The sequence below is a fragment of the Eleginops maclovinus genome, chromosome 12 (genome assembly GCF_036324505.1).
Source record: "Eleginops maclovinus isolate JMC-PN-2008 ecotype Puerto Natales chromosome 12, JC_Emac_rtc_rv5, whole genome shotgun sequence".
Classification (NCBI taxonomy): Eukaryota; Metazoa; Chordata; class Actinopteri; order Perciformes; family Eleginopidae; genus Eleginops; species Eleginops maclovinus.
In genome coordinates, this window is record NC_086360.1 from 15,645,135 (window position 1) to 15,659,693 (window position 14,559).

Genomic DNA, 14,559 nt, shown 5'->3' on the forward strand with positions numbered 1-14,559 from the left:
CAATCCCCAAATGTGCTGATTTTACAGTTGCAGTGAGGGCTCATCAACAGAATAAATACAGGCATTGTCTGTTCCTTGATCTCTGTGGACTTCAAAGCTCTGTTAATCAGTGTGCTTACTGATGTGTCGACCTTCAGTCGTATAAATTACAGCAAGTTATTGTCAATGTGATGTCTTCTAATCTAGTGTGTCTGTGTGTGCTAGTCAGAAAGTTGTCACCCCAACAAAGATAAATGAGTGACTCCAGAAATGAGAAGCATGCACAGGTTCTCCCTTGGGCGTAAACAGTCAAAGTCTACACCCCACACATATAAGTATGCATAGAAACTCATTCTAATGTAATTGATTTTCTAAACATTTACATACTTTATGGCCTCTGCCAAATGAAAATGTACTACAATAGGTTGGAGGCTAATGTCAAATGAGGTAAAATTACCTCCGTCTGCACACGCTGCTGTGCACAACCTCTTAGAGTCAACTCAAATGATGTAGCTGGAAAAGTTTTCCCTCAGTCTTTTAGATTGATGGCCCTTAAGATTCTTTATTCATCGCTTTGTTGTATGTTCTACTTTTACTCTTTGATTTCATTCATTCTTTTCTTTAGAGATCTGTGCAGTGAAATCTACCCAGCCTGAGAGATGAAGCCTTAGTCCCATAGACCCACCGCTTTATTATTCACTGCTTCTTTTGGTGGTTGCAAAATCCGTCATTCATTTCCATTGCTTCAAAGTGTCCTTGTCATTTTATAGACACACCTTATTTTTTAATGAAAGGTGGTGGAATATCAATAATCAAATCATAATCTCCAAAAAGGTTTCCAGTAATTTATTTGTATCAAATATCAACAATAAAGAGACGAGGACGAAATCTTTTGATAAAACATTATTCATGTGAACAGTGAGTGACAACTGGCAAAGTAAAGAGAAAACACTTTGGGTAAACACACACTGCAATGCTTTAGACCTTAATACGCCCATCAAACAATTCTACACAAACTGCTCATTAGGAAGTGGAAAAAATCTGCTAAATGAAGACAGACTCTTCGATTCCTCTACCTACATGGATTACCCCAAATGCATTTACAGTATAGGCTAGCCGGTCAGAGGCTTACAGTATAAATGTACCCGACAGTTTTATATACTTATACGCAGACTTCAGCCTGAACTGAAAAAGCAGCTTTAATAGATTATCATCAATTATCATCATTTCTGACACAGAGTCATGTCTTTCAAAGAAACCTGAAGCAACAATAGTCATAATGCAAAGGCTGTTTTTTTTGTTCAAAGAGGGTAAAAGGTAAACCAGGGACCCAACACAACTGGCCTTTACATGAAAAATTGAGCGTAGGGTCTTAGTTTACTATTAAATATATTAATTTGATAAGATTAATTTTTTATTATTTTTCGCCAGAAGCACTTTGTTAGGAGCTCAGACTTCTAACAGCATTTGACATTAGTCAACAAAAACAAATGTCCTTTTTTTATTTCAGGCTGTTAAGTGCCAACAAACAGTGTACTGATTTTGGACGCTATTATTAAGTGTCATTTAGCATGAAACATTTGTGTTGATGAACAGTGAACAGTTATAATAATTATGTACAATTCTACAGCTCAATTTCATTATTACAGCAATTTGTAAAGAAAAAATAAACTTAATTACAGTAAGCACGTAAAAAGCTAGGACAGTATATATGTGATTCTTTAAAATGATAATAACATCATGATTATTATAATTGTCATTTCATGACCAATTTTAATCTGTAGGTGCCAAGAAGGAAACTGATTCTATGGCAATAAATACAAGTAAGGCAAAAAACAATAAATAACTTCCCAAAAAATGAAAATGTAGGTTTTTAAATGCACAACATGCTGCTATGTGAAATGAAGAATTAAGGTCTCTGACGTGTCCCATTTCATGATTGGGGACCCTTGTTCCCCAGCGTTGAAGTTTAATATGAGTTAATTAATTAACACAGGCATTAATGTCTTAATAAGACCTCATTGACAAATTGAAATGCCATCTCAGAATGTCTCATAATCATCATATATTGTATGGATTCCCAATATGAACACAGCTAAAATGAGCAACGCTGTCGGAAACACAGGAAAAAAACCCAAACATTTAATTATAATCTGAGTGGGCAGTGCAAGCAGAGCCAAACTCCCCCCTATGACATTTCACAGTGTCAACAGCATTATGATGCACGCATTGACGAGGGATCTAAATAGTATTTCTTAAGAGGTCAGCCAGCAACACAGCATCGTCACCCTCCGCATGTAAACAAGACGGCCAGGGAATGTTTAGTTCCCCATTACAGCTGCGCCTCTCTGTCCAAGTCCTCTGGAGCCACATTACTGCTGGCTGTCTAAACTACCAGGTAGTTAATTGCATTCACCCGGTGTAAAATGACTCCCTGATTAGACAGCTGGAATGAAAATCAGGCCCCAATGCCCAGGACTGAGAGCCACTGCACAGAGTCTGTTACAGATACACTCTATAACAATACAGTACAAGCCCTGGGTTAGTACACTAAGCAGGGAAAAGAGAAGGAGGGAAGGAAAGACCTGGGACATGATAGTGGGGAAAGAAAGATAACCGATTTAGTAAGAGGACAGGAACAAAAGGAGCGACTGAGTTTGCATGCAGTACAGTTTGGTGCTGGGGGATGGAAGAAGGGAAATATATAGGGAAATATTGAAGGGGAATAAGAAATTGAAGAAATAAAGACAGAAATAGAAGAGACAGAATAAAAAATAGAGGTAATAGTATGCAAGTGAAGCAGACCAGAGGGAGAGTAGTAGTTTCCACCAGTGGGAGCAGAGCTGTCTTCATTTGGGCTTTTCTTCCCCTCTACCAGGCCTTGCCTCATGTCATGAGGTGTGCATTTCAACACACACGCACACGCACACATACACACACACACACTTTATACAGCCTCCCTACAGCCAGGTGCTGTTGGAGACAGGCAAGGGCAACAACTTCTATAAAGTCTAACATTTTCTGTAGACGCTGGGAGCGCTGAACTCCTGGCCTGTACTTAGCAGCTGTGCAGCCTCCCAGCTCCCGGTGGACATTATTAGATTTTTTTTTACCCCAAAACCTAGTGGAAAAAAGGGCTGTTTGACAGTTTACTCAGTTCAGCGGAGGAAATATATTCAAGAGTTGCAGAGTGAAGAGGTTGTTTTGCTGCCCAGTTGTTCACATTTCTAAAAAAGGTGGTATCTTATTTTTGAAGTTGACACATGCTCCCAAATTGAAAATAATGATGCGACTCAGCAGGTCATGGCAGTTATAATATATGTGAATCTTACTCAAAGTTATGAGTCATACTGTCCAAAAATAACATATTCCAACAAATTATACCAAATGCTATCTCTTTAGGTCAGTTTTTGAAAAGAACAATTCTGAGACAAGGATAATAGAAGGCTGGTATATAAGGACTGGGTATCAGCAGGAACCCAGTGCTGATGCTTTTTCTTAAGGTATAGTTGGTAAAATCACTTTATCTGATTATTTATTTCATTATTTGATCAAGTAAACAACTTTCTATTGTTTTCCTTCACTTGCTTCTGTATACAGAATGTCAGCTAACTGTAATGCCATTATTTGAAACCTTATTCAGTTTTTATTCTAAAAATTAGTATGGATTCTGTCATTTAGCAAAGCACCAGCAGGTACCCCTAGTCAATACCCAGTCCTGAAGAAGAATTGACTGGCTTCATTACAAAACCTTAGAAAAAATACATAATGCTGGTTGTGCCAAATTTTGCTCCTTCTCATTGCCTGAAGTGTTTTTATTTTGTTAGGTAATGTTCCGCAGTGCTAATTACTTTGTGCTACTCAGTGTTATATGTTAGTGCCGAATGATTCACATGGCTGCTATCTAATTTTAAAAGGAAGCTTTACATGTCAGTACTGTACTAATCTAACATTGCAGATACACTGACTCCTGTACAGTATATAAATGTGACATATATTGTGATTCAATAAAAACAGTGGTCTAGTTTTAACCCAAAAGTGCTTCTAATGTGTTATGAATGCATCAAACATTTACTTCTCAAAACACTCTTGTTTCATAAGTTTTGGCATGTCTGATTTCCTTAGTGAAACACTGAGTAGTTGATACTTAATCGTTATTAAAAGACTTTAAAAGTCACCCATATCCCTCTTTTGTTGCAGTACAAAATGCTCACCTGTAATCTCCTTACATTTTAAAAAGCATGCAGTATAAGGGTCATGGATCTGGATGATCATCTAAACATGTATTTTCTTCTGGACCTCCCGTCACCTGACATCCAGGAATGAAAAGTTGATCTGATAAAGGATTTGGCAATGTGAGAGTATAATCTTAACAGGGCAAAGTAAGACCTGTCCCATAATTCATTAAGCAGCACATGGTTAGACTTTTAAAAATCATCAAACAAAAGGATTAAAAAAAACCTTTAACAACACCAAAATGAACCTCATCTCTGCACTTAGTTTTAACACCCTGTTATATCTGCAGTTTATGAAGCAAAGATTTCACAAATGATGTCTGTATGTGTGTGTGTGTGTGTGTGTGTGTGTGTGTGTGTGTGTGTGTGTGTGTGTGTGTGTGTGTGTGTGTGTGTGTGTGTGTGTGTGTGTGTGTGTGCGTGTGTGCGTGCGCACATGTGCGTGTGTGTGTGTGTGTGTTTCTAAGTGTGTGTGACTACATCGGTGTCTAAGTGCATGGATATGAAGTTGTGCGTCTCTCTGCACTTTGTGTGTCAGTGGGCGTAAGCACATCTAAACTGTTGAAATGACACAACGTGGGTGTCGTGATAGACAGGTGAGTGCCTTTTTCACATACTCACAGCTTGATATGTGTTTGTGTATGTGTGTGCCATATGCATGATTTTAGCAAGCAAATCCAAGAACCAAATGGCAGCAAAGGATAAGTCTGGATTGTGATACAAGCATGATTGTAAGCGCATGTGGTACATGATTCAAGGGGAATCGGGACACTAAAACATATGCAACTGGTACCAAAGGAGCAGCAGTTTTTCTCTAAAGACACACATTTTGTCGTTCAAGTTAATATGGATGGTGTAAATGTTTGTGTACCCTCAACTGTCTCTCTGCGTCAGAGCTTGCAGTTCGGCAGTCTGTAGGGAATGTTGGAGGAAGACATTTTTACGGCTGTAGCTATGCAGAGACAGAGGGCCTCTCGGAGGTTGTCCTAAACGACCCGTAAACATGGTGGAGGAGGAAGAAGAGGAAGAGGAGGCTGGCGAAGGAGTAGAAGCTGGAGGGGAGGCCTGGATGGAGGATGAGATGCTTGGCGAGGGGCTCCCTCTGCTTGCAAGACTGTGGAGGCTTGAGGACGCGCTGGACCCGAATGCACGAGGGATATGGCTCGTGGGGTGGTGTTCTCCTCCCCCTCTCCTAACCCCACCTGACAGACTCACTCCACCTCCAAGAGTTATGGACTCTGAAGAGGAGGACACCCCCTCTGGCTGCCTGGAGGACAAAGATGGAATTGCGGTGTGATTAGCAGCCGCTGAGCCGAAGCCTGGGCATTGATTTGGACTAAGGCCTGGATGTGAAGCTTTGAGCTGAGCTGGAGTAGTGAGTGAAGCTTGGAGCAGAGCAGGAGTAGTGATTGAAGCTTGGGCTGACGTTGCAGAAGTGGAGGAGCCTGAAGCCAGATTGGGAGCAGGGTTACGGGTAGCGGATTGTGCCAAGACCCCCAGGCAATGGCGCTCCTCCCTGGCAGTGTGTCGCTCAGACGCAGGAGGGCGGCCGTGCACAGGTGGATAGTGGTGTGGGGGGTGCTGATTACAGAGGTCCCCTCCGAGTGCTGCCCCCACACCCCGCACTACCCTTCGGTCCCTTGAAGCCAGGCTGCTGCCGAGTCCTGACCACCGGCCTGGATGACAGATCTGAGGGAGGAAGAAAACATGTTAATGAAACGTAACCATTTATTCTGCTTTCCGTCTGTCAGTGAGAGTGAACTGGGGACTATTTGATGGATTATCCACTGAATAAAAGAAGAGCGTGCAAAGACACAGACAGGCAGAGTCAGACAGACAGGAAGGCAGCATGAGACAGAACAGTTCAGTGTTCAGTATAGATTGTTAATTAGGTGACATTTGGAGAACGATCTCTATGGGCTCCTGCAGCTTGTTCTAATTGTTTCCAAACCATCCGGAACCCTGCTCACGAAAGAACATAAACACACATAGACACACACACACACACACACACACACACACACACACACACACACACACACACACACACACACACACACACACACACACACACACACACACACACACACACACACACACACACACACACACACACACACACACACACACACACACTAAGAAACAGGACAGTATAACAAATGCTTTTAATGAAGATGTGCACTCAAGGTATGCAAAAATCCCTGCTTTTACAGCTATAGACACTCTGTCCCTTGCACACTAAGATAGACACACACACACACACACACACATTGGGGAAGATAGCACATAAAGCTAGATGGCAGAAACGGGAGCCACCTGTTCACTTTCACAGTCCACTGCATGTCCTTATGCAACATATCTCATCATGGTCCTCATTCTCTTTTCCTCTCTCTCTAACACACACACACACACACACACACACACACACACACACACACACACACACACACACACACACACACACACACACACACACACACACACACACACACACACACACACACACACACACACACACACACACACACACACACACACACACACACACACATCCCCAAGCAACCCGTGGGACCAAGTGTCCATTGTTCACTAAAGTAGCACAATCTGATCTGACACTGAACCTCATGGGAGAGTAAGCTGAGTTGACATTTGCCAACACGGTGGCTGTGTGTGTTTTATTGTGTGCTTATGGGTGAGCCTGTGTGTAGCTGTGTATGTGCACATGCTGAATGAAACATGGGTGTCAATATGCATGTGTGTGTGCATACAGTACATGCATGCATTTATTTAGACAACCATGTACTAAATGTTTGTGTATGAATGGGATCATGTTTTCATGCACTCAAATTAAAACTAATGTTATCACTTTGTTAAAGTTGTCCCTTGAATGCTTTTGTGTATTAAGTAGCAAACAGCATAATTATTGAGTATCATATTACTTTCAACCTGAAATTAAATTAAAGAGGGGAAGTCTTAATTATCACAAATGTTCGTTTGGTGAAATACCATGTATCAATCAAAGGCCACACACGCCTTTGCAAGTTGACACTGTGTCAACATATACCACTGTCATATTTCCGTAGTGTGGACCTGCATCAACACACCAGAGAAGCAGTAATTGTATTGTACTTGCTGCTTGAATTGTGCCATGTCGACTATATCACATGACTCCTATTTCTGTCTGTTTGACACCTCTAGTCTGTGCTACAGGCCTCAATCCACATAACAGGATGCAACACATACTAACACCTTAGAGGCTTTTTGTGTTTTGTGGTGCACATATAGATCAGTACTTTCTGTACTGCTGGAAATTAAATGTCAAATAAAGCTATCAGCTTTAATTGGAGTACATGTTGGTTCATAAGATAAAATAATCAAACCCCTTTTGCACATGGTACACACCATTAATGCATAATTGGATGACTAAATTATATTTAATAAACTAGTCATTTTCCTGAAGTGAAAAGAGAGTAGTACTAATTACACTAATATCTGTTGGTGCGATGGCTTGAGAACGTTTCCAGAGTTCTGAACACCAGTAGACTTTTAATATCTTACTGTGAGGTGCTATTACTGGCTTTTTATGCATTTCAAAGTATGAAAGGATTCCATAGGCATTCAGCTGCCACTATGTTGGGCTCTAATCTAGTTTGACGAGGTAAAGTATACAGAGTGAGATAATTATGATAGATAAACAAGGACAGAAGGCTAACAGCTCAACAGGGTCAACTTACTTTGAAAATATGTATCCGAAAATTGTATGCATGATTAGGGTTAGGGTTAGAGAACGGTTTAAACTTTATAATTATGTGTAGGCCACTTGTAAAAGCAAAGCTGACATTTTTGTATTTGTTGTAAAAAATGTTGCAATACTGCATGTCTCTAAAGTGTGTATTTGCTCACCCACAAAACACAGAGACAGTTCCTGTCATCCCCATATCATCATGATATGGTTTTTAAAAAATCTGAATTGTAGCCAAACAATCTACACTTTAAAAGCTCAATCTCTGTGTCCTTTCATGTCCAAGAAAGAGCCATCAGTGCTTCGCCAAAACATCAAACACTGTGGTTTCTAATGGACTCTAAAGGGTGGATAAACACAACAAGACTTCTCACAGATTGCTTGATCTAATTAAAAGGAGTGAGAATTTCCATTCCGGCAACATTTCCTACATAGTGGTGCTGTTAAAAAAAAACGCTATGGTGTTGTGTATCAACATGGTGATATGGGTTTATGTAGATCGGCTTAATTAGGGCTAAATCTCTAATCATACAAAATATTCTGTAGTGTTTTCCATCCTCAGACATTTGAGAAAAACAGCAGAAGGTAAGGCGATAATACCAATTGGCTAACTATTTTGAAAGGAATAATTACCAGGCCGAGTTCAAAGAGTTGCTTATAGAAACATATGGTCCATATCAAAGGAGCATTGTTGATCCAAGTTTGAAGGAAATAAATAAGTTAAAGATTCATCAAACGGAACTTGAATCTGGAGTAAAGCTGGGGCGACGTTTGTGCACAAGAAGTGCAGATAACAGAGAGAAAAGGCACAATGAAAGGGAGGAGTTAACAAACAGTTAAAAACCGAGATAAATAAAGATGCTAACTATAATAAAACAGACAGCGAAGCCAAGAGAGAAATGGAGCAACTCTGATTTACAAACTCAGGTGTCCTTTCTCAAGTACATGCTCTGCGGCACTCAGGCGGACTCTTCTGCAGTAACAGAACAGCCAATGTGTGCTCGAACACTGGAGTGTCTCCTACACACACACACACACACACACACAAATGTAAATCATGGTGATTTAAGGGGGCCCTCTTCTGCAACCTTAGTTTTTATTGGGCAGTGAAGAACACAGCAATGTGGTAATGGCTAAGTTTGCATAAAAGACCCTAAAATACAACGCTTCCTATTGCCTGTCTATTTTTATACTGTGATGTGATAGAGTGGAGAATTTATTTCCTGACTTATTTCCCCACAAAAAAACTAAAACAAACTAATTAAAGAGAAGACTGATGTAAGGTGTATCTCAGGCCATAAGTAACCACAAAGTATACCTACAATTGCACAGCAAGGCTCAGTATCCCTGCACCCACACAACTTATCCTAATGAAGGCAATGGGACCCCAAAAGTTTCCAATGCTTTATATTGACATTAAAGAGGTAAAAGTTTGTAAATGTGAATTCTTTATATTATTTGACACCCACATACTCTGTGAACAAAGTAATCCTGTCGTTCTTTGAAAGTGTGAAACGCCGGGGTGTTCGGTGTGGATACAATAACAGTGCAGAACACCCACACAGATGGTACTTAAAAATCCTGTTCAGACTTTAACCAAATACATCTTCCACTGTGATGTATGAGCCCAAACCATCAACATCATTCTGTCTACCTTTATGTTAACAGACAGTCTTATTCATACTTGTCCAGTGTGATAGAAAGTGAACATTATCAAAGTGTAAGAAACCGAGGGTCCAGACTCAAAGGAGAAAGACACAAAACAAAAAAGTTCTCATTTGCAACAAGACCTGTTTGTGTTGAAGTGGTAGAGAAGCTGAGAAACACTCAATAATCCCACTATGCTTCAACTATCCTCTCGTTGGGTTGTTGCTCCGAAAGTATGATAAATATTCACAGACAAGTTTCTGCAGCAGAGTCTCCCACATCAACTGAAGGCACTTTGCAGTATAAACCTGCAACAAACAATCAAACGAGGGGTGAAACTGCAGAGTCTGGAGTCTCAAGGCCATAGCATACCTTTACTTTGAACTTGAAGGTTTTCATCAGTACACAACCCCCATAGGAAGCAAGGCTCTTGTACCGCCTGTAGCAGCATCCTTGCTTCCTCTTCCCTGTCTCCATCTTGACTTTGTTGAAGTATTCCATCCTTATCTCCCTTATCTATTCCCAGCCTCTCGTCACTATTTCCCTATACGGCTCTTCCCATTTCCTAAGCGCTGTCACACTCTCCATCTCACTTCTGCCTCAACATTTTCTGTGAAATGTAACTTAGTGCTATATGAAAATGGATTCACAGTAAGAATCATGTAGCATGGTAATATTATTGCTGTTAAAATGCACATTGTCTCTTTGTTATGCTTTCCAATTGTGTACATTTATTAGGTTTGGACGATTTGCTGATGTGTACTAAGTCTTTGCAATTCAGTATGTCTTTCCTCTTAGTAAATGCTTAGAAGATAAAAGCTTTTGGCCCCGGCCGTGGCACAACTGGCTGGGGCACCTGCACCATATACCGGCGACCCGGGTTCGATTCCCGACCCGTGGTCCTTTCCGGATCCCACCCCGACTCTCTCTCCCACTTTCCTGTCACTCTCCACTGTCCTATCCGATTAAAGGCAAAAAGCCCCCGAAAAATATATTAAAAAAAAAAAGATAAATGCTTTTAACTACATGGCTATTTGAACTCCAGTGGTTACCTACATTATGTGAGCAGTATACAGGTTCACCTCTTTCAACCTGTTTAGGACCCTTGTCAAAATAAACTGCGAGTGTGAGTTCAGGAAGTCCAGCAAGCACATAGCTACTAGTTCTATTGTCCTTCTCCACCTGTATCCATCTTCTTGTTTGCCTTGTCTCTCTATTAGTTTCTTGGGCTGTTTTGACCTCCCTTCTTCTATCATTTTTCACTTAATCTACCACCTTTCTTTTGTCCCTTCTTCAGTGTTTCTCCGTTACGTAACTTGGAGCTTCATAATGCCAACGGCAGGAAAGACTGAACAGAGCCTGACAGCTGGGAAGATTGATGGTACACTACTGCGGTCTGGAGACCATACACAGAGAGAGAGAAAGAGGGGGATGGAGTTTTATTCTTTCTTTTTTGGTGTTGACAGTGGGGGAGGAGATGCAGCTGAGATGATGAAGAAAGATGGAGGCCGAAAGTTGAGCTTACGTCGCTCCAGCTGTCAATCCAGCCCACACTGCAGCAAACTGCCAGCTGGTTTGATGTCACATCCCAGACCCTCAGTTGGAGGCACACACTGAGAGGCAGGACACTAATGTGATGCACTGCACAGCTAATAGTCTCACACTGCTCCCGAGCTTCAATCCTGTCAATGTACTACCGCAAAATTATACACATTAAGCTGATGTGTATATCATATAACAGCAGCCAAACACAGTAACATACTGCACCCATATGAAACAAAAACAGTTCTGTGTCTCTGTGACTCAATACATATTTAGACTTGAAATGCCTCAGACAGGGCATCTCCGCTGCATATAAATGTGGCTGAAGGCCTGAATATATTAAAATGTCTGAGACTGAGTCATCTCTTCCCATTTTCACTACAAAGAAACTCGTAAAGGAAAAACAAACTTATTTACAGCAATAGCCTGGGGACAAAGTTGCAAATTGTATAACCATATATACAGAGCATAAATCATCACATGCACTTCCACACGTTAAACACACGCTTATGTAAATGGCATGAAGACTCTACTTAAAAGTAAAGGTGACTGTAAGTAGAGGGGAATATTAACCATGTCTGCTAACTTTCTGCCTCTGTGAGATCCAAGTCGCCCAACAGCTTTGTTCTCATTAGAAACTGAAATATTGATGTTGCACGCAAACATCACTTGGATTTTTTTCCTTGTCTGGTCCAAATAATTCAGATTCAAAGCACTTCAGACACACAGCGTAGCCACCTTCTCCACTCAGCACCTGGGGAGAGCATGACCGGTGAGGCAAATACTGTATAATCATAATGCAAATTAGTCCACCATGCCCTCCAATGACTTTTAATGACTTTACAAGCAGTCAGTCACCATAGTTCCTTTAAAAACAACAAGAAAAAGTAAGACAGCGATTGAAAAATCTTCACTTGGACAAGAATACTAACAACCTGGGGTCATGAGCTCACTTATAGCAGGGATGAACAGCTGTTATTTACCAATTTAACTGTCAACAACCAAACAAAGGAGAAAAGACAAGGAGCTCTCGTTGATGACCATCTAGGGGTACTTAGATAACTTCATGTTATAATTTAGGTTACATTTTAGATGTTTGTAATTAAAAAATGTTAGGTGCCTGAATAAAGTTACTGTTAATGTGGGTCTCGCCGTCAAACAACTGATTGACAGCTTTGAGCCTTGCCCAGAAACAGCGTAACGCCTCTCACTGACAGGACGCCTCAGTGTGACCTGGATCAGAGCTGCAGGAGGGGAGCATTGAATTTCTCCTCGGTTTGAGGCATCCAATGAGCTCCCTGCCAAGGACTCGAGTTGCTGAACTTGGGTATGATCAGTGACTCTTAGTCACTAGTTATGATTTTGGACGCTGAGAAGTGCATAGCCCATGGACTAACAATTGTGAAAAGGCAGGCTGGCAAGTAATGAAGCCAGTGCCATGCTGTGGCCAGGAGGCCTAATGAGGTTTCTTGAGCAGCTCTTATGGGCATAGATGCTGAGAGTCTGGCATTCCTCATCAACCACAATCCCCAACAGGTCTGTTTGTGCACGCACATAATGCATGTGTCCGTGCGTGCGTGTGTAATCATGGCGGAACTCATCGACCACCAGCCTGTGCCAATATGCTTGGTGAACATAGAAAAAAAGAGGGGAGGGGAAGTAGTAAAGGGAGAAAAGAGGAGAAGGAAGTGAGAGGAGACAAGGTGAAAGAAGACAGAGAGAAAAGATGAATGACACAACAAGGAGAAAGGGGTCAAAGAAACAAAAGGGAGGGGATGAAACATGGGGAATAGTGGGTTAATATTACACAGGAAGAGAGTAAAGGAAGAGGGGAGAGAAAAGATAGTAGGATAGATAACAACAGGGGACAAAGTGAGAGTAAAAGGTGACAGCAGAAACCCACCATAACATAAGATGAAAGAGGGAGATAATTAGAAAGCTACAGTCTATCAATACAAGGCAAGCAAGAGAAAGTGTTAGAAGTCAATGCCAAGCATCATCGTGGAGAAGAACATAAACTAATCAGGACACAAACATCAATTTTAAGGATCCTATTGGTATCGGAGAAACAGTAGGTGTGCCAATAACACCCTTGTAAAATCATCCGTCACAACATATGTTTTATTATGTCAAACTAGCTAACATTGACCTCACCAGGAAGTTCAGCATCTGTATGCCAACATCGTCGTAGGTATAACACCAATAAAAGTTCAGTGTACCATCATCACAAATTATATTTTTAAAGGATTAATGGGAATGAAATGCTTATCACATGCTGCTGCTCATTTTGGCTCAATGGGATTGTCTGCCTGATTTAATGCCTAATTTGGGTAGTAAAAATGTAATTATCCACAACACAATTACCCATTAGGCTTCAAACAACCATGTATCCATGTCACCCTAAACACAAAAACTGCCTACTGCAATCCAATATTCTCCTTTATAGTTGCATCAATAAACAACAATGGACAGCTATCCCATTTATCGTGGATTTTCAATCTATGACTAGTTATACCATGATTCCCTTCCTCGTCCTTTGTATTTAGTTGATCATTCTTACCCCATTAGATGGCCTCTCCTGTTATCCAACAAGCTGCTTTAACTGACACTATTGTCAGTTCAAATTAAGGACATGCTCCATATTTGTTCTAAGGATTTTGACTTCTCTAGGAGGTTGCTGCCATGCCAATTCTATCTAATCTGCTCTCCTATCCAAAGACATGCAGGTCAGGTGAATTGGAAACTCTACATAGCCTGTAGGTGTGAATGTGTTTATCCGTCAACGTGTGTTACCCTGTGATAGACTGGCACCAAGACCAGGTACCAACCTCCAACCCCATGTGTGCAAGGACAATATCCTGCCCCCGTGTCCCTGAGTTGGTTTAGTTAATGACTAAAAGGATGTGTTACTCAACATGATTTTGCTCGCACATGAGGCAATCTGTAACTGGATTGATTGATGCACTACACTGCTCCCCCAGGTGTCAACATGGTCCCCACTGGTGCTGTCTAATTATTGCAGAAGCTGTGATCTATGCTCTGCATTACTCTCCTCCTAATATGTCCCTGTAAGCTGTCACTACTGCTCACCATAAGCAGACAACTACTGTATTCCTCTGGACTACGATTCAATGCTCCATCCACTGCTAACCTTCCACTCACATAGTGCCTTTCAGAAATGTCATCAATGCTCACCTATCCCAAACTGGCACTGCATCTTCTATCTGAACCTGAAATTGTGTTGACAGTTTTGTTTACTGAGGGTTATCCTCACATAAGGAAACCTGGCCACACCTATAGCTGGCCTCTTGTCAGTGTACATTCCCTTGGCTTGACATTCCTTGTCTAGCTGAGACCTGGCAGTACACAGTACCTGGGATTATTCCACCTTAATCAGGTTACCACTGTTGGCTG

The 14,559-nt window shown here is 41.2% G+C and overlaps 1 protein-coding gene across 2 annotated transcripts in view; it reads right to left on the bottom strand.

Annotated features, from left to right (window-relative positions):
* Positions 1-810: 810 nt before the first annotated feature.
* Positions 811-14,559, bottom strand: part of ccser1 (coiled-coil serine-rich protein 1) — a 103,947-nt gene continuing 90,198 nt past the window's right edge. For both annotated transcript variants that reach the window (XM_063897629.1, XM_063897628.1), the window contains exon 11: positions 811-5,903. In XM_063897629.1, the coding sequence (XP_063753699.1) occupies positions 5,088-5,903 (816 nt within the window). In that variant the 3' untranslated portion in view covers positions 811-5,087. The remainder of the gene's footprint in view (positions 5,904-14,559) is intronic.